Source organism: Scophthalmus maximus, chromosome 6, assembly GCF_022379125.1.
Source record: "Scophthalmus maximus strain ysfricsl-2021 chromosome 6, ASM2237912v1, whole genome shotgun sequence".
Classification (NCBI taxonomy): Eukaryota; Metazoa; Chordata; class Actinopteri; order Pleuronectiformes; family Scophthalmidae; genus Scophthalmus; species Scophthalmus maximus.
This window is the reverse complement of record NC_061520.1, coordinates 4,127,743-4,155,457: the sequence shown is the minus strand read 5'-3', so window position 1 is coordinate 4,155,457 and position 27,715 is coordinate 4,127,743. Positions and strand designations below refer to the sequence as shown.

The following is a 27,715-nucleotide window of genomic DNA, read 5'->3' as shown; positions in this document are numbered from 1 at the left end:
CTCTCTCTCTCTCCCTCTCTCTCTCTCTCCCTCTCTCTCCACCTCCCTCCCTCTCTCTCTCTCTCCCTCCACCTCCCTCCCTCTCTCTCTCTCTCTCTCTCCCTCTCTCTCTCTCTCCCTCTCTCTCCACCTCCCTCCCTCTCTCTCTCTCTCCCTCCCCCTCTCTCTCTCTCTCTCTCTCTCTCTCTCTCTCTCTCTCCCCCCCCCCCCTCCTCTTAAAACTGATGTAGGATTCCCCCCCGTCGCCGCCGTTGCGCACGACTCTCCCGGTCAGCAGCACCGACACCGACACTGACACCGACCACGGACTTTTTTTTAATTTATGTTACGTTTTTCTTCTTCTTCTTCTTCTTCGTTCATCCGCTCACAGCAAGTTAGTCCGCTGCAGCGGGAGAGAGGCGCGCGTAAGAGAAGGAGAAGGATAACGGGAGATGCAGCGCACTGACTGATCAGTGTGTGTCTGTGTGTGTGTGTGGGGGGAGATTCCCGCGAGGAGACGGGAGACTGGGCTCAACTTGACGGATCATTCTTTTTGATTTTGAAATACATTTTCCCCATTATGGACTTTGAGATCCGGCGCGCGCCCTCGGTCCCGTCCAGTTCGTCTGCTGCGCGCGCGAACCGTGAACTGTGATCTCGGCGCTTTGCGGGTGTTTGTGGCTCCGCAGCCTCCGCAGAAACTAGATCCGTGTATCAGTATACATCCCCCGTGACGCCCGCGTTTACAGCAGGACATCAGACCAGGGGGAGGAGGAGGAGGAGGAGGCTTCCACCGTGGTCGGTCCCCGCAGAGCGCACGCAGCTCCCGGCAGAGATGGACTGTGACAACACGCTGCGTCGACCGGACGAGATGTGAAACATTATATCATCTGATCTCGGACAGAAGACACTTCTCCTCCCGAAGTATAACTTTTCCTCTGCGGTCCTCTCTCTCTCTCTCTCTCTCTGGTGACACCTCCGTGTACAGGATCTCCATGAAGCGACGCGCCGGGTGATTATACTTTTGTTTGGGGGCGATTTTGGATCTTTGGCACAACTGGGAGGGACAACATGTGGACCCCGACGGAGGACGAGAAAATCGGAGTGGGTGAGTAGATCCTGTTGTTGTTTTTATTGTGAGGACGCTGGATGAGCAGTGATGCTGATGATGTGATGTGATGCTGATGATCTGATGATGTGATGCTTATGATGATGATGATGTGATGATGTGATGTGATGCTGATGATCTGATGATGTGATGCTTATGATGATGATGATGTGATGATGATGATGTGATGCTGATGCTGATGGTAGCGTTTGTAAAGTTTCAGCTCATCAGAACAGTAGATGATGTTGTTCCGCTGCTCCTGCGCCACAAAGCGCACGACCCGGTGGGGAAATCGTGACTGTGTGTGTGTGTGTGTGTGTGTGTGTGGAGGAGGAGGAGGAGAGAAAATGTGGATCTGTGACACTTTGTGGTCTTTTAAAATTCATTCCGTGTCCACGATGTTCCCATTAAAACCTGGCTGTGTGTGTGTTCGTTCCCCCCTGAGGTGTCTGTGTCGGTGGCAACTTTCAGACAGTGATCTGTTTGTGGTGTTTTAGTTTGATCTGTATACTATAAATAATTCATCACGTCTGACATCATGAGTGATACATGATGTCTTATAGTCACATTATGTTGCAGTAGATTCTCCTGAGAGGTGCAGAAACAGGGCTAAGGCCTTTTTATGCCCCCCCCCCCCCCCCCCCTTTTTTAAAATAAGGGTATGTCTGTGCAGGATGTGGATGTAATATATATGAATATATAAAATCGGTGTGACGGATGAAACCGTGTCCCAGATGAGAGCTGCTGGTTCAGTCCAGTGATCCTCCTCATCCCTGACTGTCACACGCTCACAGGCCTCTGTCTCAATCTCATGCTCCTGTGCTTTTTCTACCTTCTTCTATTTTGTGCGTGTGCTGTATTTGCCTCTTCTACCACAGCAGGAACATTTTCACCTGTCATGGGCCGTCCGTGTTGTTTATAGTTTTGTGATCTTGCCGAGGATGAAGTCGTCTCAGGCCGTTTGTCGATCCGGACTCTCCGACGACGTCACTTCCTCCTCTTTCTCCCAGATATTGCTGCGGTTTCTGTTTCACTCGGTAGCGACGCTCACACTGTGCTCACAGTTGGATTGATGATTTTAAACTAGTCCAGTTTTGGCTGCAGTGGAATTGTCAAATTTGCTCAGGGAGGTTCCTAACTGAGTGAAATGGCCCCGGAAGTATTTCGTCGGCGGCCACGATAAGAACTGTTCGGACTCGCTAAATGTTTAGGAAGGGTGCTTCAATGCTTCCTTTCCTAGCTCCTTTGGCACAGGGTACACTGGAGCTTCCTATGCGAAAGGAAAGGAGAAATAGACGTCAAACATGGCCGCTCACCGGAAACTGACGATCGCGTCGCCCGTCCCAAAAGTATTCATCAGCTGCTTTACTTTCTTGTGTTTTCCCACATCACGTGGACACGACTGCGGCGACGACGCGTCTTTTCCTTCGCCATTTTCACACGTTTTTTAAAAAGGCCAGTACCTGGTTGGTCTTGGTCGTACACATCATTTCCCACTCCATCGTCTCAGCTCTGATCTGAAGTTAACTTTGAAACTGAGTTTGTACAAAGCTCTGAGTCCATGTCGGTCCACGTCGTGTTCACTGGGCTCCTCGTCAGATCAGTCCGGGTTCTTCAGACGGTCCTCGGCGGCCGTTTGCACAATTCTTTCCCCGCAACAACAGCTTCCGGACTGATGATCGTTTAGTCTTTGCTGCCGTTGCTTTTATGAAACTGAGAAACTTTTTGTTCCTGTAAACTGTCCAACAGCGTTTGATGACGAGGCCTCTGGGAGAATCTGTGCGGCGGAAGCATATGGTGCCAAAAGCAATCCTCACATGGTCCAACAACATAAACCCGCCCGGACGCCTCTGAGCGACCGATCAGGCAAAACTATAAACCAATATCTGCATTGTAAGAGGAGAGGGGGGGGTGCTCTGCTGACAGGTAGTCAATGAGGGGAATCATGACTCCGGCACTTTTGTTAATAGGAAAGAAACATTACCTGAGAGGCTGTTTTCCTCTTTTTTTAAATGCAGCGTCTCCCGTGACTGCTGCGTGTTTCTTGATTTTAATTTCAGAATCAGAACCGTATGAGAAGATTTCAGGCCGACATGACACGAGGACAACGCCGTCGTGACGCGGTGCAACTGCAAATGTCGCCCCTCCCCAGTCTGTATCACACTGAACAGAAACACGATGCACTTCCCTGCTCTTCTCTCTGCAGGACGGCGATTTGTCCTGTCCTCTCTCTGTCCTGTCCTCTCTCCCGGGTCAACCCAAAAGCATTCTGGGAAAGGTAGAGCCTGTATCAAAAAACAACTTAAGGATGACAAATGCTTGACATCTGAATTTCTTAAATTCAATATCTTTTTTATTAACTGAAATGCCCGGTGAGAAACACGTGTGTGTGTGTGTGTGTGTGTGTGTGTGTGTGTGTGTGTGTGTGTGTGTGTGTGTGTGTGTGTGTGTGTGTGTGTGTGTGTGTGTGTGTGTGTGTGTGTGTGTGTGTGTGTGTGTGTGTGTGTGTGTGTGTGTGTGTGTGTGTGTGTGTATGACTGAGAAAGTATAAACAAAAAGATGAAAGAAAACAGGAAATCCATCCATCTTCCATTTAAAAAAAACAGGGAATGAGAATTCCTCCCATGAAACCCGGAGGAGAGTCACGTGTCCCGTCAGTGTTTCCGTGTCCTTTTCGTCGATTCCATGATCCGACCAATTGTGTGGTCGCTGCTCTCGCTGCTGGATGCGGCTCTGCATACCAAGGCGGCGAGAGTGGTAGCTCATAGAGGCGGTCCAATGGAGTTTTTGGATGACCGGGGGCCTGGTTGTAGAAAAACAGCCATTCAGGGGCATGAATGCAGCTTTGTGGCGCCTACCGAGGCTCCTGAATGCAGCTTCACCTCCCCCAGGGCTGCACAGCCCAGCGCTCAGTTCTCACACTCGCAGACGACACGACACGACACGGGACGGACAGACAGACGGACGGACGGATGCACGAATAAAGACACGTCCCACGCTCATGCTCTTTATGAAAAGCACCTGCTAAACAAGTGTCAAAATGAAGAGGCAACAGACAACGTTTAGTGCCCCCTGGTGGTTCCAGGTGGTTTTATTGTTTGGTCGCTGTCGTAAAGACGCGGGTTCTTTTCCTCAGAGCTCCTGAGGAAGTTGTCAAATCCCACTTCTGGAGATAGAGGAGGAGGAAGAAATATGTTCACTGAAGCTCCTGCTTTGTTTTTCTGGCTCCTGGCGTCAACTAGCGGCAGCGTTAGCATCGTGGCTAACTCGATGGCAGCAGCCTGGCTGCTGTCCAGAGCCTAAAAGCAGCTGTAAAAATCCGGTTGTGAACAAATAACCTTGAGTTAAAAGGCCGGTAGGGTTAATAATTTAACGTTAAATATGTTATTTATGTGAATCAATGACTGTAAATAATATACGGACGACATGACGGCTCCCAGAAGTGAAGCCAAATCACCTGGATCGCCCCCTGGTGGCTGGCTGCAGTATAGCTCATAAACCCCGCCCCCTCCATGTTAGATGATGAGACGAGTATAAATGTTTCCAAAGATTGTTTAAGTCATTTTTAGGTAGTTCTTATCACACTGATGGATGTACTGACGTGTTCAAGTTTCTGATAAGTTTGGTTTGAATTAGTTATTTTATGCTAAAAAAACTAAAAAACAAGCTAAGACGTCTTACGATTGGTCGGGGGGGGGTTTACTAGCAGGACTTCGATACCACGATCGCTACAGCTCGGACTCTGACTCCAATGACGTCACCAGCGCAAGATGGCGGCGCCCGTATCGGAGAGATCTTTGTTAAATTTTTTTGCACAGCGGGAGGAAGTCCATGTTTATTTACTGTCACTGATGTGACAACAGAACCACAAGAAACTGAAATTTGTCCCCGTTTCTTCGCCCACGCTCAAAGTAATTCCTATGAAATGCAATTCGAACCAGTTAACGTGCTTTTTGAGATATTCAAACAGACGGAAACATTTTCCCTAACAACGAAACGTGGATAGAAAACACCCGACAGTCGTCCTCTGCTCCGACTCGTTCTCGTCTGTCGGGTTTAGCAGCAATGGAAACACTCTCAAATAGACACGAGAGACACGCACGGTCCACACACACCAGTGGACTGGGACTCTATATACAGTCCGACACACACACACACACACACACACACACACACACACACACACACACACCATGTTCCTCACACCCACACCCGGCGTGCACCAGCGCCCACAGCCATGAATCTGGGTCACGGGTGAAAAGTGACAGATGTGTAAAGTGACGGGTGTCAGGAAGCACTTGCACCTTTAGTTTTTCTTTGTCAGTTGTTGTTATTCCTTGTCACTTTTTCCTCCTCCTCTTCTGACCTATTTATCCCCGAGCCGACTTTTTCATTCCCATGCTGCTGCCGTTTGCTCGTGGCTCATCCGTCACGGTTGTGTCCTTGCGTTTGGAGAGACGGAAGCGGTGAGGCTGCCTCCTGATCGGGGGGGGGTGATGGAGCGACCTGCCAAACATCCTTAAACACCCTTAAACAACCTTTTTCCGTGGCCCGTCATTTATCCCCCCCCCCCCCCCCGCCGTCGGTTCCAGGCTTCATCCGCCACGTGTCATATCTCGTTTGACTCTTTGGAAACTGTTGCTCTTTAGTCCGACTCTAAACGGACGATCAATCCGATATCTGGATAATTAGCTTAATTGGCCCCCCCAACAAAATCTTTTACGACGCTGTGTTTTGGTCCTGATTTATCATCAAAGAAGAGCGGAGGGTTCATTTATGTTTCCCGTGTTTCTGTCTCAACGCACCGACGCACCCGCCTGAAGCTTTTCATACGAGGAAGCGATTTGTCCCTGAGGAATTCTGTTCCCTCCCTGGTCTCCCGTGACGCTCTCGGCGAGAGGAGTCCTCCAGTTCCCACACGCTGAAATAACCAAATCTGACAGCGAATCAAGTTGATTGATTCCAGCTCCTCCCCCCTCCTCCCCTCCTCCTCCACCTCTCCTCGGGGGGCCGGCTTGGCCTTTTAATCACATCTCAGAGCGACGGGTTAACAGGCGCACATCACGCACATTCTCTTTGCTAATTTAGGCCATTTTTTCTTCTTCTAGAGGTTTGTGTGTGTTGTATTAGGCTATACAGTAATTCTCTAATCTCCCTTGGTGACGTGGGAAACGGGCAGTCCTCCTCCTCCTCCTCCTCCTCCTCCTCCTCCGTCCCTTGGAAAGCTTCAGCGAGTGTCACAGATATACTGTTCAGGCACCATCGTTACGGGTCTGTGCCGTAATGCCGCCATTAAAATGAAATTACCACCATCAATTAGGAAGCGTCAACCAGCCCTAACGCGCAGAGCCTCTTTGCCATTCATTCATGAATTCGTTCTTTAAAGCTACAGTGTGTAATATTTAGACCAAGTTATTCACAGAAATGTTATATATTGTCCACAAGTATGTGTTCATATATGTATAATCACCTGCAAAATAGAATTTTCAGATTCTGCCGGAAACCTGAAATGGAATTAGCGGTGCGCCACCATAAAGTGTCCCCCGTCGGTCGCTCAGTTGGTTGCGGTTTGCAACTTTACCACCAGATGCCGCCAGAAAATTACAAAAAATTACACACTGGGGCTTTAAGAATATATGTTTCAAAGAAATACATTCCAAACATACCTCAGAAGTGTCAGCATTTATGTTATTTATGTTTATGTACCTACAACCACTTGTTCAGCTGAAGCCCAGTTGACCGGGAACGCGAACCCCTGAACCGGCAGGGTCACGATAATCTGTGCTGGATTAAAAAAAAATAAGTAAAAAACAATCTCAGGGAGGCATTTAGCAGCGTGGTGTGTCGTTCCTGTGAGAGCGAGCTGACCCAGATATGTAGCTTTAATCATACAGCTTCTTTAGAATAAACGCTATTCTCAGTGGAGGGAAACATCTGATTGGAAAAAAAAGGAGAGAGAGATGAAGCCTGATTCCCCAGACGCTGGAATCTAACCGGGTCAGTGTTCTGCAGTTTTATGTGCTACAACAAAATGTATAATGTCTGTGCTTGTAAAACATCCAGTTGGCCCCTCTCGAGATATGAGAACAGACAAGTAAGAGACGGGTCGAGCGAGTCCCTCGTAAATCAATCGTCAACGGCGCAGTTTACTCCGACTGATAATAAAACGCTAAATAAAAAATGCTAATGTGCTGCCAAATATACTTTGACTGTCGTTAATAAACTTGTCTCTGTAACGTCTCGGTAACGTCCGTGTGTGGGAGACGCTGCCGTAGTCCCGTTTTGTTGTTTGGTGACATCTGGTGGCCACAGTTGATATGACGGGAGCAGAGGAGGAAGTGAAAGTTTGTGTCCGGACGAGGTCGAGGTCGATTGGTGGGTAAAAAAAACCAAAAAGCAAACCGTAGGACGTTGACACCGGAGGCCGCTGCTCAATTCTCATTTCAAAACAACAGCGACTGTTTCACAACCTGTACTGCTTGTTCATCACCGTTACCGTGACAACTAAGGTCCTCTGAAGTATCCGTTACTAAACCTAACCAATTAGTTTTTTGTGCCTAAACTTCGCCGAGCTGTGAGTGTGTGACAGCTCCGTGACACCAAATAGCATTGGTAACAATTAGCATTGTTACCATGACAACTGCCGATGGGTGGCGACCGAGGGCTGTGACAGACGACGGAGACTCAAGAAAGAAGGCGAGACGGAATGTGACGAAGGAAAGAGACGGAGAGAGATGATGATGCTGAGCTGGCTGATGTGATGTCGTCGTTTTTCCGGCGGAGGATTGTTTAGTCACATGTGTACGTGCAACACGGAGACAACAACGGACGCTACACTTTGTGATTCTCACCGACACGTTGCCGACAACTAAACTGAACTTGAGCCTGCTCTCGTATTTGTCTCGGTCCAGCCGCGTGCACGAGTTCCACGCTGACCGTTACATGTGTGGAAGGCGCAGCACTGCGTGCGAGCGGATCATTAATTGGTCTTTATGGAAGCAAACTGGGTCATTCGCGGGAAAATTATATGTGGAAGAACCAGGCGCTGCCACGAAATTCTCAGGTTAACCATTGACTGAGCTGGCTCACGAATTATTCTGTGCTCGTCACCTGGCAGGGGCCGCACGGGACGCGCTGCGTATGAGCACGTGGGTATGCAAACGGACCAGACGCTAAGAAAATAGACTTTGATATGAATCTATTATACAATAAAATGTGCACTTAAATGCTTGAAGAAAACACACACACACAGTAGAATCAGGATGGCTTCCTCGCTGAGTGAGATTATTAAGTAGCAGGAGCTGGATTAACTCGGCGCCGACAGGCAGGTGGTTTGATTTGCAAGGGCACCATTTTTTTTTTTCCTGTGTAGGAGACCGTTGTGCAGGTCCAGACTCAGAGAGAGTCTGAACATCGCCGCGGTCGTTGCCAGACGGAGGGACGGACGATGCAGCTTGTTCACACAAACAATAACAAGCGGAGGAGGAGGGGAGGAGGGTGGGGGGGGGGGGGACATACTGTAAAAGGACTGTATTTTTCCATCATCCCTTCAAGTTGCATTTGTAATCACGCAATGTGGCGGAGGCTTAAAGATTAAGTACGACGGAGCCGCTGGCCGCTGTCCGTGGTGCTGAAACACCCCCGGGAAAACACTCCCCTCCTCCGACATGAAGTCACCGTGGCGACCTCCAGGCAGAACGGGAGCAGATCTCACTGCACCTCAGTGACGCCTGTCTCTCATTTCATCTCTCCGCGATGAACAGTGAACTACTCACACACACACACACACACACACACACACACACACACACACACACACACACGTGTCACTTGGATCAACAAGATCTTTTCAGTCATTTTAAGCGATGGTCATTTTTGGGAACTTTCACGCGTCTTCGTGAATGAACAGCCCGTCGCCTCGGCTCTGACTCCCGCTGCTAGTTTGTGTGGACTCGGTCCAGACTGTGCACGCCGCGTCTAAAGCTTTAATATCACACTTCTGAGGGTCTTTACCCCCCTCTCAGATTCTCTTCAGTCTTTGAGACTTCAGTCTCTCTGTCCCCGTCGTGCTGCTCCTCTCTGCCTATGTGGCCTTTATCTGACGACTTCCACGCCTATCTCTGAACTAGGAACGATCCAACGGCCTTCGCTTCAGATAACATCAGTCGCATCGGGAAAACACTGGATCACGGCCTCCAACAACAACAACAACAACAACACACTTTTTTCTATCTTCCATGTGCTGGAATTCATCTGAGATTGTGATTCCCAGAGTGAAACCTCCTCATATCGTGTTCATTTTAAAATTTAGACATAAAAAACCCCTAACTGTCTGTAACTGGGACAGGTTAACACACATTTTTGTGACACACACTTTTTCCCTCCTGGAAAAATGCTGCGTCTGAGAATCGGCTTTGAAGGTTACTGGATAAAGATCAGTCTCTCTCTCTCTCTCTCTCTCTCGTCTGCGTCCTCACTCGCCCCCCCCCCCCCCCCGTGGTTCTGTTTTTTCTTTTTTCCGGGGACATCGTCGTCTAGTTCATATGCACAAAGAGGACGGCTCATCTTTTGAACAAGGAGAGTGGACTTCAAAGAATGTGCAACCTCGAAAGAGAATAAAGATCATGAAGTTTTAATTCCGTGGTGCCGCTCGGGTCGGGGGGAAAAACTTTTCCCTGTTTCTTCCAGTTTGGATGTGGCCTGCGTGTGTGCGTGTGCGTGTGCGCGTGCGCGTGCGTGTGTGTGTGTGTGTCGAGAGAGAGAGAGAGAGAGAGAGGGCCCACAACAGCGTTCTAGAGGAGAGTTCCGTCGTTGTTATGGTTACGCTCCGTCTCCGCGGACACCCTGGCAGGACTGGTTCCACTATCGCCATAACAACGGTCCAACTTCTCAGCTTCCATCCAGTCGGGGGGAAAGAGGAGGAGGATCACAAACAGATTTTTCTCAGCTGAAGCATTTGGATCAGATTTACTTTTGAGCAAGTGAATATTACTCTCCTCAAAGTTCTGTTAAAAGTATCTGTTAGTGGACAAGTTCAAGTAGCCGACAGTGTATATAATATCCTTTGTCTTGTCCTTAAGGCAACGCCATGTTCACCTGTGCTGGGCGGCAGCGCCCCCTGCAGCCACAGGTGTGAATTCGTTCACGTCTCAACGTCATCCCGTTGAACAAAAATGCCGCCAAAAAATTCGGGACACGGGCGCCGCCGTGTCGCGCCAGTCTCAGCTGTCAATCACGGCCAGTTTTTATGGCATCAAATAACAAAATTGGAACCAAACTTATCAGAAACACTTGAACATACATCGGTGTGATAGGAACTGACAGTAACTTATCTTTGAGAAGATGTTATTCAACATAAACTTTCGATTTTAATTTAACTAGCAACCTCCAGCGTCTGTTTGGAGTCTTCTTTGGTTAACTGCCTTCAGCTGACCAACTGGATTAGGGCTGTGTGTGTGTGTGTGTGTGTGTGTGTGTGTGTGTGTGTGTGTGTGTGTGTGTGTGTGTGTGTGTGTGTGTGTGTGTGTGTGTGTGTGTGTGTGTGTGTGTGTGTGTGTGTGTGTGTGTGTGTGTGTGTGTGTGTGTGTGTGTGTGTGTGTGTAGACAGGCTGGCGTCCCATGGAGACGTTAAACCGTTTACAAAGACCCTCGCGGAGCAGCTGACTGGACTTTGTTTGGTGAAATTCATAAAGACTCAGCAGCACATCGTCCTTTTGAACTGCACGTTCTGTCAGTTTGTCACTTTTTTCCCCTGAACCGGTCGAGTGCCTCTAATTACTCTTGCGTGTGTGTGTGTGTGTGAGATTGTTTGTGTCTGTGTATATGATTTCCGCAGTGATTATTGTGCAATATTAATCTTTAAACACAAACTATACGTCTCCCACGACACAAAATCCCATTTTTATTTTATTTTTTTCAATAGCGAGTGAGATTTTAGCTGAACATATACATGAGTACATGTATTATTTTTTTTTTAAATGTTACTTTTGGTGCAGTAAAGTTAAAGGGAACAACCTAAAGATTTCATTAAATAAACTGTAACATGCTCATCTATGACTGACAAACAAAATGACATCCTCAGCATTTCTCATCGTGTCTCTTTCTTTTCTCTCTCTCCTCCCTGCTCTTCACTTTCTCGCTCTTCTCTTCTTTCTTTCAACCCCCCCCAATCTTTCTTCCTTTCCTTCCTGTCAGCTGCTCTCCACATCTCCGAGCACCACAGTTTCCTGAAATGCAATGCCAGCCTGTCTGTCTCTGTAGTTATTGATCAGCGCTTTAAAAAAAAAGAAAAAAAAAGAACAAGGTCCGCAGTCCTAGTACGTTCAGGAGAGTTGCACTTTGTCAATGTGTCGACAAATGTCTTCTTTAAAATGTATCGATTGCATGTGAAGACAGGAAAATGAGGTCTGATGTCACAAACTGTCTGAAGTCGCACGTCTGTAATCTGTAATTTAACAACAGATCGTTCCAAAACGTCAAGCGGTTACAGAACAATTGGGATTTGCATTTAATTGTATTCATTTCACCGTGACTTCCAAGGGCTACATTTTTAACAATCTAATCTCATGGTCTATATCACACGGAGCAAAGCGCATTAAGGACGTGTCCGAATCCGTTTCTGTCACTTCAATGGCGTGATAATTTTTTTTTAAAAAAGGGTCACTGCACCAGGCGCGTGGTCCAAAAATGGTTGTACTTAATCGAATTAGTCGTGGATGTGTTGCGGGCGAAACGTGCAGGAAACCAATCGGGGGTCCCGTGATGGGCTCAAGTGTATTTGAGACTCTTCTGGCGTCAACCCTCGGCGATGCTTTGTGCACGAGACAGATTGAAGAGACCGTCTTCCACAACCGCTCTAGATGTCTGGTTTTCCGTTCAGTCATAGAGTACCCGACAGTTTTTCCCACATACGGAGGCTCTGGCCAGCCTGCCCAGGTAAGTTAAGACCCGCCCACATCGATTAAAGGGGCAGTAAGCGATATTAAAGCACTACACGTTCTGTCAGCGAATATCTCCTCCCGGTCCGCCGGCTGTCGGTTCTGTGTGCGCGCGCCGGAAAAAAAATCGGGGGTTTTCGGCTCAGGCCTGTGCTCTGTAAATCGAAAACACAACAAATGGCGCGGACCGCACCACGCGGCGACGCTGCCGGTGCAGTTTGTAAACATCAGTCTTCAACACCTTAAGAGACCTGCTAGCGGGTCACGCTGGTACTCTGCTGTTTTGGCCTAGCGGTTAGTGAGTCCGTCTCCTCTACTCGCAATCGCGGGTTCGCGGCCCGGCCGGAGAACTAAAATCACAACAACAACAAAGAGAGAGAGAGACGAGCTCTATCCAGAATCGCTTACTGCCCCTTTAAGACCCGCCCATGAGTATAAAGCCCCGCCCACAGGGATTCAGACCGGCCCAGTTATATTAAGATCCACCCCGGGAGATTCAAATCCGCCCCACATTGATTCAAACCATGTGGATTCTGACCCACCGACACAGATTCAGACCCGCCCAGGTACAATTAAGACCCGCCCACATTGATTCACGCTGCGTTCCATTACGTCTCGGAGCTCGGGAGACGGGTTGGTGGGGTTCCTCCGACCCGCTGGGGCGTTTCCATTTGCAACCTCCGACTCGGAGGTCCTTCATTATCGCGGTTCCCGGGGATAATGGAATATTGATTCTTACCCGCCCGGCTAGAGTCAGACACATTGATTCCGTTCCACCCAGGTGCATTCAGACCCCGCCCACATTGATTCAGACCCGCCCAGGTAGATAAAATCTCTTTTTCAGCCCAATCCCCCATTTCACCAGGTCACTTTTGGCCACACACCTGTCTCAGTTGTGTGTTCATCTGCAGTGACTCAGTTTGGGTCTTGAGGTCCAGATGCTTCTGCCGCTGTCGACCAATCGCGTGTGGGGAAACACTGAGTCCGATGTAGAACGCCAGATGGAAGGTAAGCGAGAGCTTACGAATAAAGTAAGAGTACAAAAAATACCCTGCTCAAATTCTAAATGCCACGACACTTAGCTTCATAGTTTTCTATTGCGTTCATGATTTTTTATTTTTATTTTGTGACTCATGACCCGTCGCCCTACTGTACGTTACACGGTGGTTCGCCGCCCACCGCCAAGTATTCCCTGGTTTTTCCTCCACAGTGACTCACGCCTGGCGGTACAAAGCCTCGGCCGCGTTTTTAATGAGGCTGGACCTTAGAGGTGAGAGGAGAGAAACACAATTACTTATTCAGGCGCTGGAGTGAAGACAGTTGAACGCCTCCTCGTTTAGTCCACGTTTGGATTCCTCTCGCTGCGGTGCGGCGAGGGAAGACAAGGCCGTGTGGGGTTTTTTTTTTGTGTAATTCACCTGACTGTGTTTTGCCCCCGCGCCTCGCCTGCTCCCCTCTGCACAGGAGAGCGGACAAGTGGTGGGTGACACCGCAGGCTGCGGGGCAGAAGCTCGGGCCCAATTATCCGTCTGATTTCCCACATTTCTCCGACTTCTTACCTTACTCTGTATCTTTCCCTTCCCTCCCTCCCATCCATCCATCCATCCATCCATCCATCCATCCATCCATCGCTCACTTAGTCGAATGAATATTTCACGTCGCAAGTCTATTTGTGGACGTGCCACGGTACCACCGCTCCGTCCATCAGGCTCAGCTTTCTCGTCTGCACGTTTTCGTTTGGTCGTTATCCGATCGAGGGTTGAGTTTCATGCCACTCTCCATCATCGGCACTTCTGAGAACATGGCGTCCCCCCCCCCCCCCCCCCCCCTTTTCAATCACTAATGCGGGAAAGAGGGTTCGCTGTAATTCGTGTTTTTAAATTTTTTTTTATTACAGATCGGCTTTTGATTAACAGAGAAGTTCATCCGCTGAAGTGATTTGAATGAATTCCATCATCAAGGTTTTTCTGTCTATCCTCTACGGATCTTTTCCTTTACCCTGCAGGATTTCTATTTCTTCAGGAAGTGCTCACTATAAATTAGAGTCCGACCGACATGGATTTTTAGAGCCGATGCCGGTATCGATATTAGGGAGTACAGGATTTCCGATACCATCCTTTTTTTTTTTATTCTGTCAATAATTCCTAATATGTCTTTATCAATTTTTTTTATGAGAAAGGAATGTAATTGAGGCTTGATATTTTAGTTTAACCATAAACTTTGTCATAAATGACTATAAATGAAAAGAAAAGGCAAATCACAACCAAATATAGAGAACTTTAATTAACTTTAACTTTAATTTTATTTTGTGTAAAATATAAACATAAATACATATTTTCTTCCTGCATTGTTAATTCTGTACAATAAAAGATTTCATTTATTCATAATCATAAGTCCAGGTCCATCAAGGTGTAATTGGTCGTTCATGATATTGTAGCCAATCAGAAACTGGTCCCTAGCATTTTTGTTTTTTACAGCCATATGATAATATTAAAATTTTACATATTTGGTGCCACTGGTCCAGCAACGCGTCAGTTTTATGTAAAAAAAGAAGAAAAAGAAATCCAGTTTCATTCGACCATTTCATTCTGTCAACCTGCAGCGACCTGCAGGCTAAATGTCAGACTTCTTCACCGCTCGGACTCCGAACATTTATAATTCACTGGTGTTTGTCCAGAGAACCAATCAGACGACGCTGCCACTTGTTTGTCAAAAAGACGTCCCACTGGTTTATCATTCTTCTTTTTTCCCCCAATGAGATACCTCTTCATGCGGACACTGCACAAAGTGTCCCCCCCCCCCCCCCATCCGTCGCCCCTTAACCCATTAAAGCTTGTTCACCCCACTGCTCTGCTCATTCACTCACATTAATTGGAAAGCAGTCGAGTGCATGCTTGACCATTGTTTTCCACTCTGTGTGTGTGTGTGTGTGTGTGTGTGTGTGTGTGTGTGTGTGTGTGTGTGTGTGTGTGTGTGTGTGTGTGTGTGTGTGTGTGTGTGTGTGTGTGTGTGTGTGTGTGTGTGTGTGTGTGTGTGTGTGTGTGTGTGTGTGTGTGTGTGTGTGTGTGTCAGAAACAAAAAGAAGAGATTGGACCTTGGAGACGCTGCTGATGAAACCAACAGAAACACCAGCGTGTTCCGCCGTTGTCGTGGCTCAGAACAAAAGATAAATATTTGCCTTCATTCTTTTGCTCGTCGGCGGTTTTCAAATCTTTTCCTCTCATTTTATAAACGGTTTTCTTTTTTGACCCTGCAGGCTTTTTTTTTTTTTTTTACCAGCTAATGCACACACACTGTAACGCAATAACTGTAGCTTTTGTTATTCTATTATCACTATGCATGTTTTTAATAGTGCTGGGACCGTTGGGAAACTTTCTGTGTGCAGTTTGCACGTTCTCCCCGTGTCCGTGTGGGTTTTCTTTGTTTACTCCGGTTTCCTCCCCCCGTCCAAAGACGTCTTTGACGGCTTATAGGTTAACCGGTGACTCTATAATGCCCATGCATGTGTTGTGATGCGCCGGTGAAGTGCACGATAAGCAGCAGCGCAGCTGATGGATGGAAATGTAAAAAAAAGCTTTCCTTCCATTGTGTCGGCCCACTTGTACTTTGCAGAGGTTTTCAATTCAGCTCCATTCAACTCAAAAGTGTATCGCTCCAAACCGCAGCGTTCATCATCCCCAAGGCCCTTTTACAGAGCGGAGACCTGAGATGCCTCGTGCACACTCAAACTGCATATTTTACAGTAAATGAATATGCGACATTCATCAGCCGCTAAATATTCGCGATTCCATCTTCTGCAAGTAACTGCAAAAATTCACAATGAGTTTAAGGTGGGATACCTGAGAGAAGAGAAAAAATCCTTGTGTAATCCGTAGCCACAGATTTGTAATCCGTACCCACAGCTGTGCGGGACGTCCATTCAACCACTTCTTTCTTCGACGAGCAAGGAATTCATTGAGGAACATTTCGATGGCCTAACGTCCCTTAACGCGTCAAAGCAGCGATCAGTGATCACCACATTTATCTCAGATATGTGTCGTCACAAACACGGATTGCAAATCGTATTGGATTACGAATTCTGTGGGTACGGATTACACATGGCTCTTTGTTTTTTCTCCCTCTCACCTGAACCTAGGAGAGCTCCGTATGATACCACATGGAAGATTTTAGGACTAAAGTAACTTAAATCAATTTGACGTTCTCAATTATGTGTCGTTTTTGTCTTCATGGTTATTGACTCGTCTACAGACTGTGCGTGTTTGCAGAATGTAGCAAAGAAAGGATTTGACAATGTTTATCTATTTTGTCTGAGCTGCGACTACATTCTTTTTGTGCGTGTGGGTGTGTGATAACGCATGTATTTACTATTCATACATCGTTGTATGTACAGTAGACTTCCATGTCTGGATATGGATGCGTGGAAGGACTTTTGTGTCAATCTGTGTGTGTGTGTGTGTGTGTGTGTGGCAGCACGCCACCATGCAGACAGCATCTCATTGAATTACTATAATGCGTTGGTAATGGGCCTCACCGAGTGGCAGAGGGTGACGAGGGGAACCAGGAACACGCCTGGAGGTCAGCGTGCCGCCCCGCAGCCCGTGCAGGTTTGGCGGTGTGGAGGTCACATCGTGGCTTTTACAGCATCATCCTCTCCGGGTGCTAATGGTGGAAAGCTTTATCTGAAATAGCTGCTGTGCGACTGTGACTCTGGGAAACGGGATCTGCGGGCGAGTGTTGGGGCGAGGCGCTTCTATAGGTGAGGGAGAGAGGGAGAGCGACAGAGAACAGCCTGCAAGGTCAGTCTGGCCCCACAGTTGAACCCGTGTCATTACGTATTATTAGCTTGTGCATGTTTAGGAGCAATATCACGAGGAAATAAAAACCCAAATATATTCTGAAACATCCCCATTTTATCAAAAGGCGCTTTATTGAAGTCAGCAGCCACCTTCCACCTTAACGTAGCGGAACAGAAATGTAAGTCGAAGACGTACAGTGCTTCCTTGAGTTAGTAATAGACTACAAGCCTTGTGGGAAAACCTCAGTACCAGTGAGGCTGCACGTGTTCGGCTTCGTCGTCGTCTTCTGCATCCGGAAGCGTCCTTGACCAATAAAAACTAGGGCTGCAGCTAACAATTGTTTTCATAATCGATTAATCCGTTGATTTTTTTCTCGATTGATCCAATAGTTGTTTGGTCCATAAAATGTCGTAAAAAGTAGGAAAAATGTCGATTATTATCGCTGATTATCAAAATAGTTGGTGTTTATTTCAGTAATTCATCGATTACTAATCGATTAATCGATTAACTGTCGCAGCTCTATGGAAAACATGCACTGCAAATTGTCCTGTACTTGCCAAGATGTAATGAATCCTGAGATTAATGATCTTGTTTTGAAAGTTATTTCCCTGTTTTCAATCTTTGAATTCATGGTATATTCTTGAATTGCTCATGAATATGCACATTTGGTTCTTGCTGCGTGGACACATCATTTCACTTGCAAGAAGTAATTTTCCACTGAAATTCAGTTGTCATTTTAGCTTTTCATTTTTCGCAGTGTGCACGTGAACTGATGCATCCATCAGCTGCGCTGAGGCCGACGGCACTGAGGAGATTTTAATGATCTTCCCCTGTTTGCACTCTTTGACGTCCGTGTTTGAGCAACACACACACACACACACACGTCTGAACTTGAAGAACTAAACACTTCTTCCACATGGATTACACCTCTTGTCACACACTATTCTCCCAAAATCTAAAAGGGCTAATTTAAAGAATTATAGATCAAAATACAAAAGAGCTCTACAGCATCAGTTATTTATTATTTTAATTAACATTCCATTAAAGTCGGTGCGTGCATCTTTCCGTTTTTTTCCATGCGGCAACAGTTGGAGTCGTTGCGGTGGCGTGCATGTTAAGGAGCGCGAGGGTGCGTGCGTAGGAGAGCGCCGCCTGTGAGACTGGGTCAGAATTAACATCAATTAACATAAATTATAGACCCGCCGACGTTTAAATCTTTTATCACCGCGTTCTTCGCTCTTCACGTCACGCGGTGCTTCACGCTCTCCCGCTCCGTCTTAATCCCCCCCTCTCTCCTCTGACCGCCGCTCTGTCACTTCCTTCCACTCTTCTCTCTCTCTCTCTCTCTCTCTCTCTGACCCCATCACACGTTCCTCCTCGCCCACCCCCCACCTCCCTCTTGCTATCTAATTCCAGTTGATGGACTGATGGACATTTCCATTGACCTGATTAGGCCCGGCCTCTCTGCCAGTAATGGCTGTACAGTGTGTGTGTGTGATTGAATTTGTGTGTGTGCGTGTGTGATTTTACGGTGCACGTGTGTTGAAACGTTCTTAGTTGTGTTTATTAATCTTATCACCACCAGCCGCTTCTCGACAGATGAACGCCACATTTCATTCCCGCAGCTGATCCGCTCCTTAACTTTAAAACCCCCCCCCCCCTCCCTGCAAGGTAACCTCCTCTGTCACACGCTGGGTGGAACAGGATTACAACATCAGTAGTGAAATGGAATAATTGAAGGAGTGGATGCTGAATCAGGGAGACGGAAACCGTGGATGTATTTATTATAAGAGCTGAATATTGAGAAGACTTGCGGTTCGCTACACAGATCAACAGGTTCACAGTGTTCGCCCGTCCCCAGTCTCTGTAGTGTATTTAGTTTAGAGTAATGTCGTCATCCCCCCGCGACTATGACACCTCGAGTGAGACACCAGCTCAATGATTGTCTCGTCTTGCCATAGATGAGACGACCTTGCTTGGTGCCTGAGAGGACTCGTCTCAAGAGTTTCTCATGGAGGACAGACGGAATCTCCTCAACAGGTCGTAACCTGCGAGAGAGAGCGACGGTGTGTACAGTTCTCCGCTGGTTTGTCATCGCACTCCCATAACTTGGCGACGGCGCGGAATCAGACACCGATTTTGCTTTCCCAGCATTCTTTTTCCTGGCGCCTACATTACCCACAGTGCACCTGGAGCCTCCAGCAAAGTGGAGGAGCAGGCTACAGAGGTCAAACTCGCACCCTCCCAGATTTTATTTCACCTTTTAAACTTGTCGTGTTCAATGGCCGCCTGAAGCTCATGCGATTTCCTGGAGCTTCTGGAGCCACAAATGGATTAATTAAAAAAAAAAAAAATCCCCCCCACATTTTACACACCCATGACCTATAAACAGACTTTTGTGTTTTAAATCGGTGAACACCGACTGATCCATTGCAGTTGAATGTTATCAAATGGATTATGGTTGGGGTTCATAAAGCGATGGACAGTGTTCGATCGCACCATGGGTTACGCGGTTAAGAAAGATGCTGAATCTTCACCAGCGCCAGAGGTGCTGCTCATTATCTGATCTCTTGTTCTTTTTTAACCTCAGACATGACAACAGAATCACTTATTTAAATATGGCCGCCTCCACTGACAGTACAGTGTTCAGCTAAGTTAGCTACGGTAGCTAAGACGCAGCCGGTGAGGGCCAAGGTTTATCTAAAGCTAGCAACACTTGGTTAGCTTTACAAGCTAGGTTAGCTAAGGTATTTAAGTCAAAAGCCGGCAACACATTATTAGCGTTGCAGGCTAGGTTAGTTAAAGTAGCTGAGCTGATGATCAGGTCCAAGGTTTATCTGAAGTAAGCAACACATTATTAGCTTCTAAAGCTAAGTTAGCTAAGTCAGAGCCGAGGTGTAACTAACGTTAGAAACACAAAATGCTAGCTTTACAAGCTAGGTTAGCTTAGGTAGCTAAATCAGTGCTTGTGATCAGGGCCAAGGTGTAACTAACGTTAGAAACACATTATTAGCTTTACAAGGTAGGTTAGCTGAGGAAGAGATGTGAGAGCTGGCAATTAGGGCCAAGGTTTAACGTTAGCAACATATTTTTAGCTTTACAAGCTAAAGTTTAAAAAAATAAAAAATAAAAATAAAAAAATAAATAAACTTTAACTAATGCTAGAATCACAAGATTAGCTTTACAAGCTAGGTTAGCTTAGGTAGCTAAGTCAGTGCTTGTGATCAGGGCCAAGGTAAGCAACATATAACGGTTTGAAGAAGGCTCATATCATTTGGTTTGTGTGTTTGATGAGCGGATTAGAGGGGTCATTTATTCAAATATTCACTATATTACTAAATAGGGTTACATCCAGGACATTTTATGTCCATGGAGGGATTTTATTCATGGAAAAAAGAGCTATGATTATGTAATTTTGCAGGAGAGAGGATAGGGCATTTTAAATGATGTCATTGTCATTATTCTCATTCTTATTGTATTTTTATCGTTATTACTTTTAGTCTGGAAACATTCAACTTGCAAATAAAAACTCATAATAACTCTAAACGTATCATTTCCTCTGGATAGAAAAGCCAAGATGTGACAAGAGGTTGAATCATAAGTTTTTCCAAATCTAAGATCAGGACATTTTAATCTAATTCGAAGTTGTCTGGTTGCATTAGTTTGAAGTGCCTTCCCCCCCAACACCATCCTGCACTATCACATTATATTTACTACCCTACAGACAACAGCACTGTGTGTGTGTGTGTGTGTGTGTGTGTGTGTGTGTGTGTGTGTGTGTGTGTGTGTGTGTGTGTGTGTGTGTGTGTGTGTGTGTGTGTGTGTGTGTGTGTGTGTGTGTGTGTGTGTGTGTGTGTGTGTGTGTGTGTGTGTGTGTGTGTGTGTGTGTGTGTGTGTGTGTGTTTTACTTTCATTGCATTGGGGTGACGTGTGTGTGCTATAGTACAACCGACAGCTGTCAAAATAGTAGGGCATGCCGAGTTCACAGCTCTCTATTTTGGTTGTTTAGGACACAGACGGAGGAAAACGGTCTTGAAAGATTATTTAGTCACACTAAACCGCTGTGTCACAGAAGAACATGAACACTGAGGCGTGTTTGTAGCCTCCCTGTGAAATCCAATATTTCCTTTTCGCTCTGCTTTGGGCTCCTCCAATTCCTGAAAAAACTCTTGTTGACTCCAGATGCTCGAGTTTCTTCACAAGCCAATCATTCACTCCAGTAATTGCTCAGGCTGTCTGAGCTCGTGTTCTAGAACTCTATGGGGGGCTGATGAGGGCAGTAGCTGCCGAGTTCATTCTTAGTGTGCGTGGGCACTATACCAGCGACCTCTTTTAACCTAAGGCGCCCCTCTAAAAACCGAACCACTGTTCGGAAGCGACATCCAGTACTCCTTCCAATCTCCTCTAAAAACCTTTATTTCTCTGAAGCAGATAGAAGCTGTCAAATGAAAACCAGCAGAGAGCTTAAACCTTTGGCTTCTATTATAAATTGTTGCCTTTGTCTTAGAAACTAGAGGATTTTATACATTCTTATACAACAACCTTCACCATTTGTTGTAAAATTTTATAAAATTTTCTAGTTCAAGCGTATGCTGAGGTCATGGCTAAAATACGGTGTTTATTGTGACAAAAAGGGAAATTAAGTTTTCCAAAAACAGAAAATAAATGTGTATGTCTGGTATTAGCAATGTTATTTCCATATGGCTACAGTAGCATGTAGCATGAGCTAAGACACATGTTATGAACGTGAATCCAACACACCGGATAGGCCCCGCAGAATATCTTGTCCATATCATTGTCTTCTTCATTTTAGATTATACAGTATGTTTATGTCTAGTATTTTTTTTTACCGGATTGCTTCCTTGGTGTTTCACTGATCAGGTGTTTTTTTTTCTCTATTAATTACGTGTGAAACACAAACGCTGCGGCGATTAGTTCCGCCTCCACGACTTCTATTAATAAAGCGACAAAAAAAACAACAACCAAGTAGCTGATGAGAGGCAATAACACACTCCTTTTCTTTCCACTTTCTTTGAATAATCAGTTGTTGTGTTGTTCAGCACACATCTGCGGAAAGTTGAACCTGTTATTTTACCTTTGAGAGCCAACTACACATCTGCCGTGTCAAAGAGCCAAGCGTGAGATTGCCACGCGCTCGTGTTGCGTGGATGATTAAAGAGAAATCTCCTTCACGCCGACGTGATTTCAAACATTCACGCACGGCCGCTGCCTTCATGCGCAGATGTCCCGACACACATGAACAGTAATTGTTGAGTTTTTATTTTTATATTTTTAGGTGTGCGTGACAGAGTGAAGTGTTTTCAACTTATTTGCGCCCATTCAGTTTAGACACGCGACTCACGTCTGTGTCGCTGCAGGCGGCCAGGTGGATTTGTGTGTGTGTGTGTGTGTGTGTGTGTGTGTGTGTGTGTGTGTGTGTGTGTGTGTGTGTGTGTGTGTGTGTGTGTGTGTGTGTGTGTGTGTGTGTGTGTGTGTGTGTGTGTGTGTGTGTGTGTGTGTGTGTGTGTGTGTGTGTGTGTGTGTGTACCTCCGTGTAAACGCACATACGCAACCCGTAAATTCCGTCTTCAGTCGATCAGTTTTAGAAAAGAGGAAACCGCTCGTCAGAACAAACACACTCCGTTAAGATGATCTCCTCTATTAAGAGCATTTTTTTTTTCCCAAAGCGTTCTGGTGGTGCTAAGTGCTCCTTAATGTTTAATGTGATGCTGTAGCTTTGAATGTTGAAGCCTTTTTCTTCTTATAATTTTCGAATGGAAAATTATGGTCATCCCCACCACGTGCGTAGTTTAGGGGCTCTGTGTATTAAACTTTGAAAAAAAACCTTGAATCCAACATAATAAAAACAATTTTCTGATGTCCTGATTTAAAGTGGTTTATAATTGAACAGGGCTGCACGGTGGCGTATTGGTTAGCACTTTCGCCTCACGGCAAGAAGGTTCTGGGTTCAAGTCCCGGTTCAAACCAACCAGGGTCTTTCTGTGTGGAGTTTGCATGTTCTCGTGTATGCATTCTCTCCGGGTTCTCCGGCTTCCCCCCACAGTCCAAAGACATGCAGGATGGGGTTAGGTTCATTGGAGAATCTAAATTGGGTGTGAATGTCCGTCTCTGTATGTGGCCCTGTGATAGGCTGGCGACCTGTCCAGGGTGAACCCCGCCTCTCGCCCAATGTCAGCTGGGATTGGCTCCAGCCCCCCCGGGACCCTTAAATGGATAAACCTCTAGATGATGGATGATGGATATAATTGAACATAACTTTTACTGTAGTTGGCTTTTGGGAAAGTGCGATTGCTTTGTGAAGTTGTTTCTGGTGGATTTGAAACAGAAGTCCCGAGTAATGGGGATTAAAAAAAAAAAAAAGGTGTTGATTTAAATGTCGGGGGCCGTTAGTGTGATGCACGTCTGACTTCCATCGGGCCAAAGAGGACCTGGTTCTTACAGTGAGACGGACGTCACTCTGTATCATCAGGCACGTGAAGAGTGTCATAGTTCAGAGGGCAGGTGAAAGTCGTCCCCCCCCCGCTCACGAAAGGACGATATGAAACGCGTGTGTAAAATTGATTAGTGAATAATTTATGCCCGTATCTCTGGGCCCTAGAACCTCGGGCCCCTTTTATTTTGAAGGGGGCCCGGGTTCCTGGATGAGTGACGAGCCTCTGATTGGGGCTGTGAGCTGACTCGACTGTGACCGCTGAGCTCGCTGCTCGCGATCAATGAGCGCTGTGTAACCCGACGCCCATCCGTTCCCCCTAAGAGGCGCGAGGCAGCTGCGGTGGCTTGTGGGGAGGAAGGGCGAATGAAAGGTGACATCACTGAGCCGAGCTGACTAAGCTTCTTTCCCCCCCCTCCTCTCTATAGGACGAGACAGCCCGGTGAGACAGCAAGCTGATAAAAACCTGTAATATGCAACAATCCGCCACAAAACATGTAGATGAAGGGGCTTAACTTCCCGACTGGGTCGCGAAGAAGCAAATTAGCAGCGACAGCTCAGGAAAAGTCGAACAGTCGGATACACACACGCCCTGCACATCGGTATTGATGTCAGACGAAGACGAACGCACACAGACACACACACACACACACGGAGGAGGAGGAGGAGGAGGAGGATGAGGAGGAGGAGGAGGAGGATGATGATGAGGAGGTGGATGATGATGAGGAGGTGGAGGAGCGCTCATTTAAATACAGTGTCAGCTTTCAAAATTGATTCACCGTCTGACACCTCGTGCAAGGTGATGAGGATTAACAGGAAAAATGTGCCATGAATCCTTTATTCTCGAGGCAAAATGCACTCCATCAGCTCAACCGGCGAGCGCAACAGGATGGTAGCATCTCCAACGAGAAGAGGAATGATATGTGCACGCCGCGGTCGAGCGGGTGGAACACTGGCAGGAGTCGAAACGGACAGAGTTTTCATGCAGCGGCCTCCTCTCTGAGTTGGTCGGCGGAATGGAAAATTGGTTTAAACGGTTAGAAAATGCGTCGCTGCGTTCCGTTGAAACGCTTTTAATCCCCAAATGACCCACGAGGTTCACCTGCTGGTCAACACCGGTACTGAGCAGGTAATGGACAGTGTAATCACCGGAGATCTTTTTCCCCTGATGGAAACAAGGTTGATGAGAGAGGCAGTATGTGAACCAGAGCAGTTGGGTGAGGCAGGTTGTTGAATCGAAACGAAGATTGACTCTTTGTGAGTCTCCGTCTCCGTTAACAACCAGTTTGGGCCGAATCGTGTTCTGGTCCGTGCAGCTGATCCTGAGGGGAAAAAATGAACCAGTTCTGAACCCGAAAACTCCGTTTTCATCAACAGCGAACCTTGATGACGTAGATTGTTGGAAATTACGACGTTTTTTAGGAGATCTGCCCGACGAATACAGTTCATGTTACATCAGCATACAACGCGAGCAGGTGATCGGCGCGATCCGCCATCTCGCTTCTATCGTTTACTTCTGTAACGAACTGTGCAACTGCCCTCCGTGAATGACGAATCCTCCACTCGAATCTGGCGGCTGTCGGAGCCGTTTGATTCCTGTGTTCCAATATTTCACATTCGTGTGTAACAACATGAAGCTATATGAGAGGCAAATGTTGTGGATATTGATAATATTGGCGTCTACAGCAGCCAGCGGCGCTGAATGTGCGTCACGACCTCGTGGAGGATTCGACGGTAAGTGGCGGCTCGACATGGACAGTCATGACGCCAGCCTGCTTTCCGTTGCCCGATGACTTGGCTTTATGGCTCTGTGATCGGACGACAGAATACAGAAACGCCCCAGAGTGCAGGATGAGTCATCAGACGTTATACAGGAGTAGAAAAGACCGATTTAGATTTCCAAATACGATGATGTCGTGTTTTACAACGAGAGATTAATGAACAGTTGACACGGGGACACCGGAGTCAACCTGGGAACGTGTATTTTTTAATATCACGAGCGGGTCCATCCTTCATGAAAACGACAGAACAGGGCGCCTTTAACGTGAGAAGGAGAGAATGTCATTGGTTGGTGTGTGAGAGTTACGGTAAAGTCAGAGGATGAAATAACACCCGCAAAGAGCTGAGTACAGTAGAAGCCCAGGAGGAGACAGCTGCAGGCGGAGACAGGTGGCACACACAGTGGTGTGTGTGTGTGTGTGTGTGTGTGTGTGTGTGTGTGTGTGTGTGTGTGTGTGTGTGTGTGTGTGTGTGTGTGTGTGTGTGTGTGTGTGTGTGTGTGTGTGTGTGTGTGTGTGTGTGTGTGTGTGTGTGTGTGTGTGTGTGTGTGTGTGTGTGTGTGTGAGAACAGTGATCCGTCTTTGTTTGATCTGAGAGCTGCCGTGTATCGGCCGAGCACCCGGGGAGGTCTGGACCCGCTGAGTCAGGAGAGTGACGACCGAGATGCCGAGTGAAATCGGAAGCACGAGCAGGTTCATGTTTTCGCCCGCTGTTGGTTGGTTGGTTTGTTTGTCACCAGGATTACCCCCCCCCCCCCCCCCCCCCCCAAAAACTGCATTGCTAAAACTAACATCCGCAAGACAGAAATCTTCACGATATGCCTATAATTTATGGATCTTTATGACAAAAAAAAGTAGGCATATTTAGTGGGGATCTTATCTTAGTTTTTCAATTTGGTGCAGATCCAAATAAAAATCTGGAGCGAGTGGATTTAAAAGTAGTTATTGTTCTGAAATTGAGATTAGGATTTTATGATCTGAATTGTTGGCCTAGCTATAAGGCTTTTTTTAATGTAAGGGGAAAGGTTGGGCTTTTGCAGATGTGCCATTCGACTTTTTTAAAAGGTATTTGCAACTGTTTATGTTGAAAAAAGATATTCATCGTGCAGTGTTGAGAGTTGAAGCCATTTCTCTCTGGCGCTCGTGCGGTTCTTCAAATCCAGCTGTAATCCTTCTCTTTACCGCCTGGTCACTATGTCAAATTTCAGATACATTTTTGTCTCTTCACATTCTTAGAATTATATGATTACGAATGACCGTGCACTGTTTCGTAACAGGCTATTTCGTAACAAACGCGGCGCGGGACTCCGACCCATCTGGGCTCGGAGCTGTCGGATAACTGGCACGGTGGAGGAGGCCCCTGCATCGCACCAGGCCAAGGTGTCAAGCCGGCCTTGGCACCTGGGGATGCCCGACACACACACACACACACACACACACACACACACACACACACACACACACACACACACACACACACACGTACACACAGTTACACACACGCACACACAGTTACACAGTTACACACACACACACACTGTTACACACACACACACACACACACACACACACACACACACACACACACACACACACACACAGTTACACACACAGTTACACACAGTTACACACAGTTACACACACACTGTTACACACACACTGAATTGGATGTGCAGATGAAGGTTGGCAGTGCCGGCAGCTCCTCAACTCTGCCAACAGCGGCCGCAGTGCAGGCGGGTGTTTCCCCGTGGCAGCGTTCCTCCGCTCTGACCCCGCGGCCGAGCTCATCGACGTGTCAATCGACGCGCGCTATCGTGGGCGACGCCGCCAAGAGTTGTGAAGTCTTCAGGCGGCAAACGTCATAACTTTATAAAAACTCAAGCGTTGGACCCGAAGTCCAAAGGGGGAGCGAGTCGCAAGCTCCCTGTTCCTTCCGAGAGACTCAGCAGGTGAGTCCTGACGGAAGACAAATCTATCGTTAACCGAAAGGTCTCATACGCTGATTAATACAAAACAATAAATAAATGGTGGTTTGAATTGATATCCCCCACCTCAGTTTTTTCAACAACATTCCTCACGTGCAATATGTTTTAATAATGATATGGTAAAAATATGTGTTATTGATGAGTAGATGTAAGAGGGATGGGACATGCACAGAACACGACTAGTCGGTGATTGTCTCCCTAGAGACAGTGAGTAGTGCTAAGATTAGACACACACACGCGCACACACACACGCACACACCCTGGTGGCCTCCTCCTCTAAAAGCAGCAGTAGTGCAAAGTGCTGTCGGGTGATTAGTGTGTTTTTTTAAGCCTGTATAATGGAAGCTTAGCCCAGTGCTCCACTTTCGGGGGCAGGAGCAGCGAGCCGGGCCATCTGGACACGGGGCGGCTGTTAACGCCGGTGCACCGAGGCGCTCGCGAGGCCGCGCCACAGAGCGAGCCGAGAGAAAAACACAAAGCGCCAGCCGCACACGTGTTTGTGCAACTGTTGCTGACAAGTAGCGTGAAGAAGAAAAGAAGCGCCGAGCGGCACAAACACACACGTCTTTTTAACTTCAGCTGTGAGGGGGAGGATTGACACGCATCCATTTTCTCACCGGGATACAGAATAAACCCTCTGTGACTCACTAATACAGAGATTAATGTAGGTACAGTGGACAC

The 27,715-nt window shown here is 47.0% G+C and overlaps 1 protein-coding gene across 5 annotated transcripts in view; it reads left to right on the top strand.

The window, feature by feature from the left end:
• The first annotated feature begins 214 nt into the window (after positions 1-214).
• The window catches only part of LOC118308895 (dedicator of cytokinesis protein 3-like), a 157,820-nt gene continuing 130,319 nt past the window's right edge, over positions 215-27,715 (top strand). For 3 of the 5 annotated variants that reach the window (XM_035630329.2, XM_035630332.2, XM_035630330.2), the window contains exon 1: positions 216-1,087. In XM_035630329.2, coding sequence (XP_035486222.2) covers positions 1,051-1,087 — 37 coding nt within the window. In that variant the 5' untranslated portion in view covers positions 216-1,050. Of the gene's footprint in view, positions 1,088-27,715 lie in introns of all 5 variants that reach the window. The other 2 variants (XM_035630331.2, XM_035630328.2) reach the window with 1 other exon arrangement.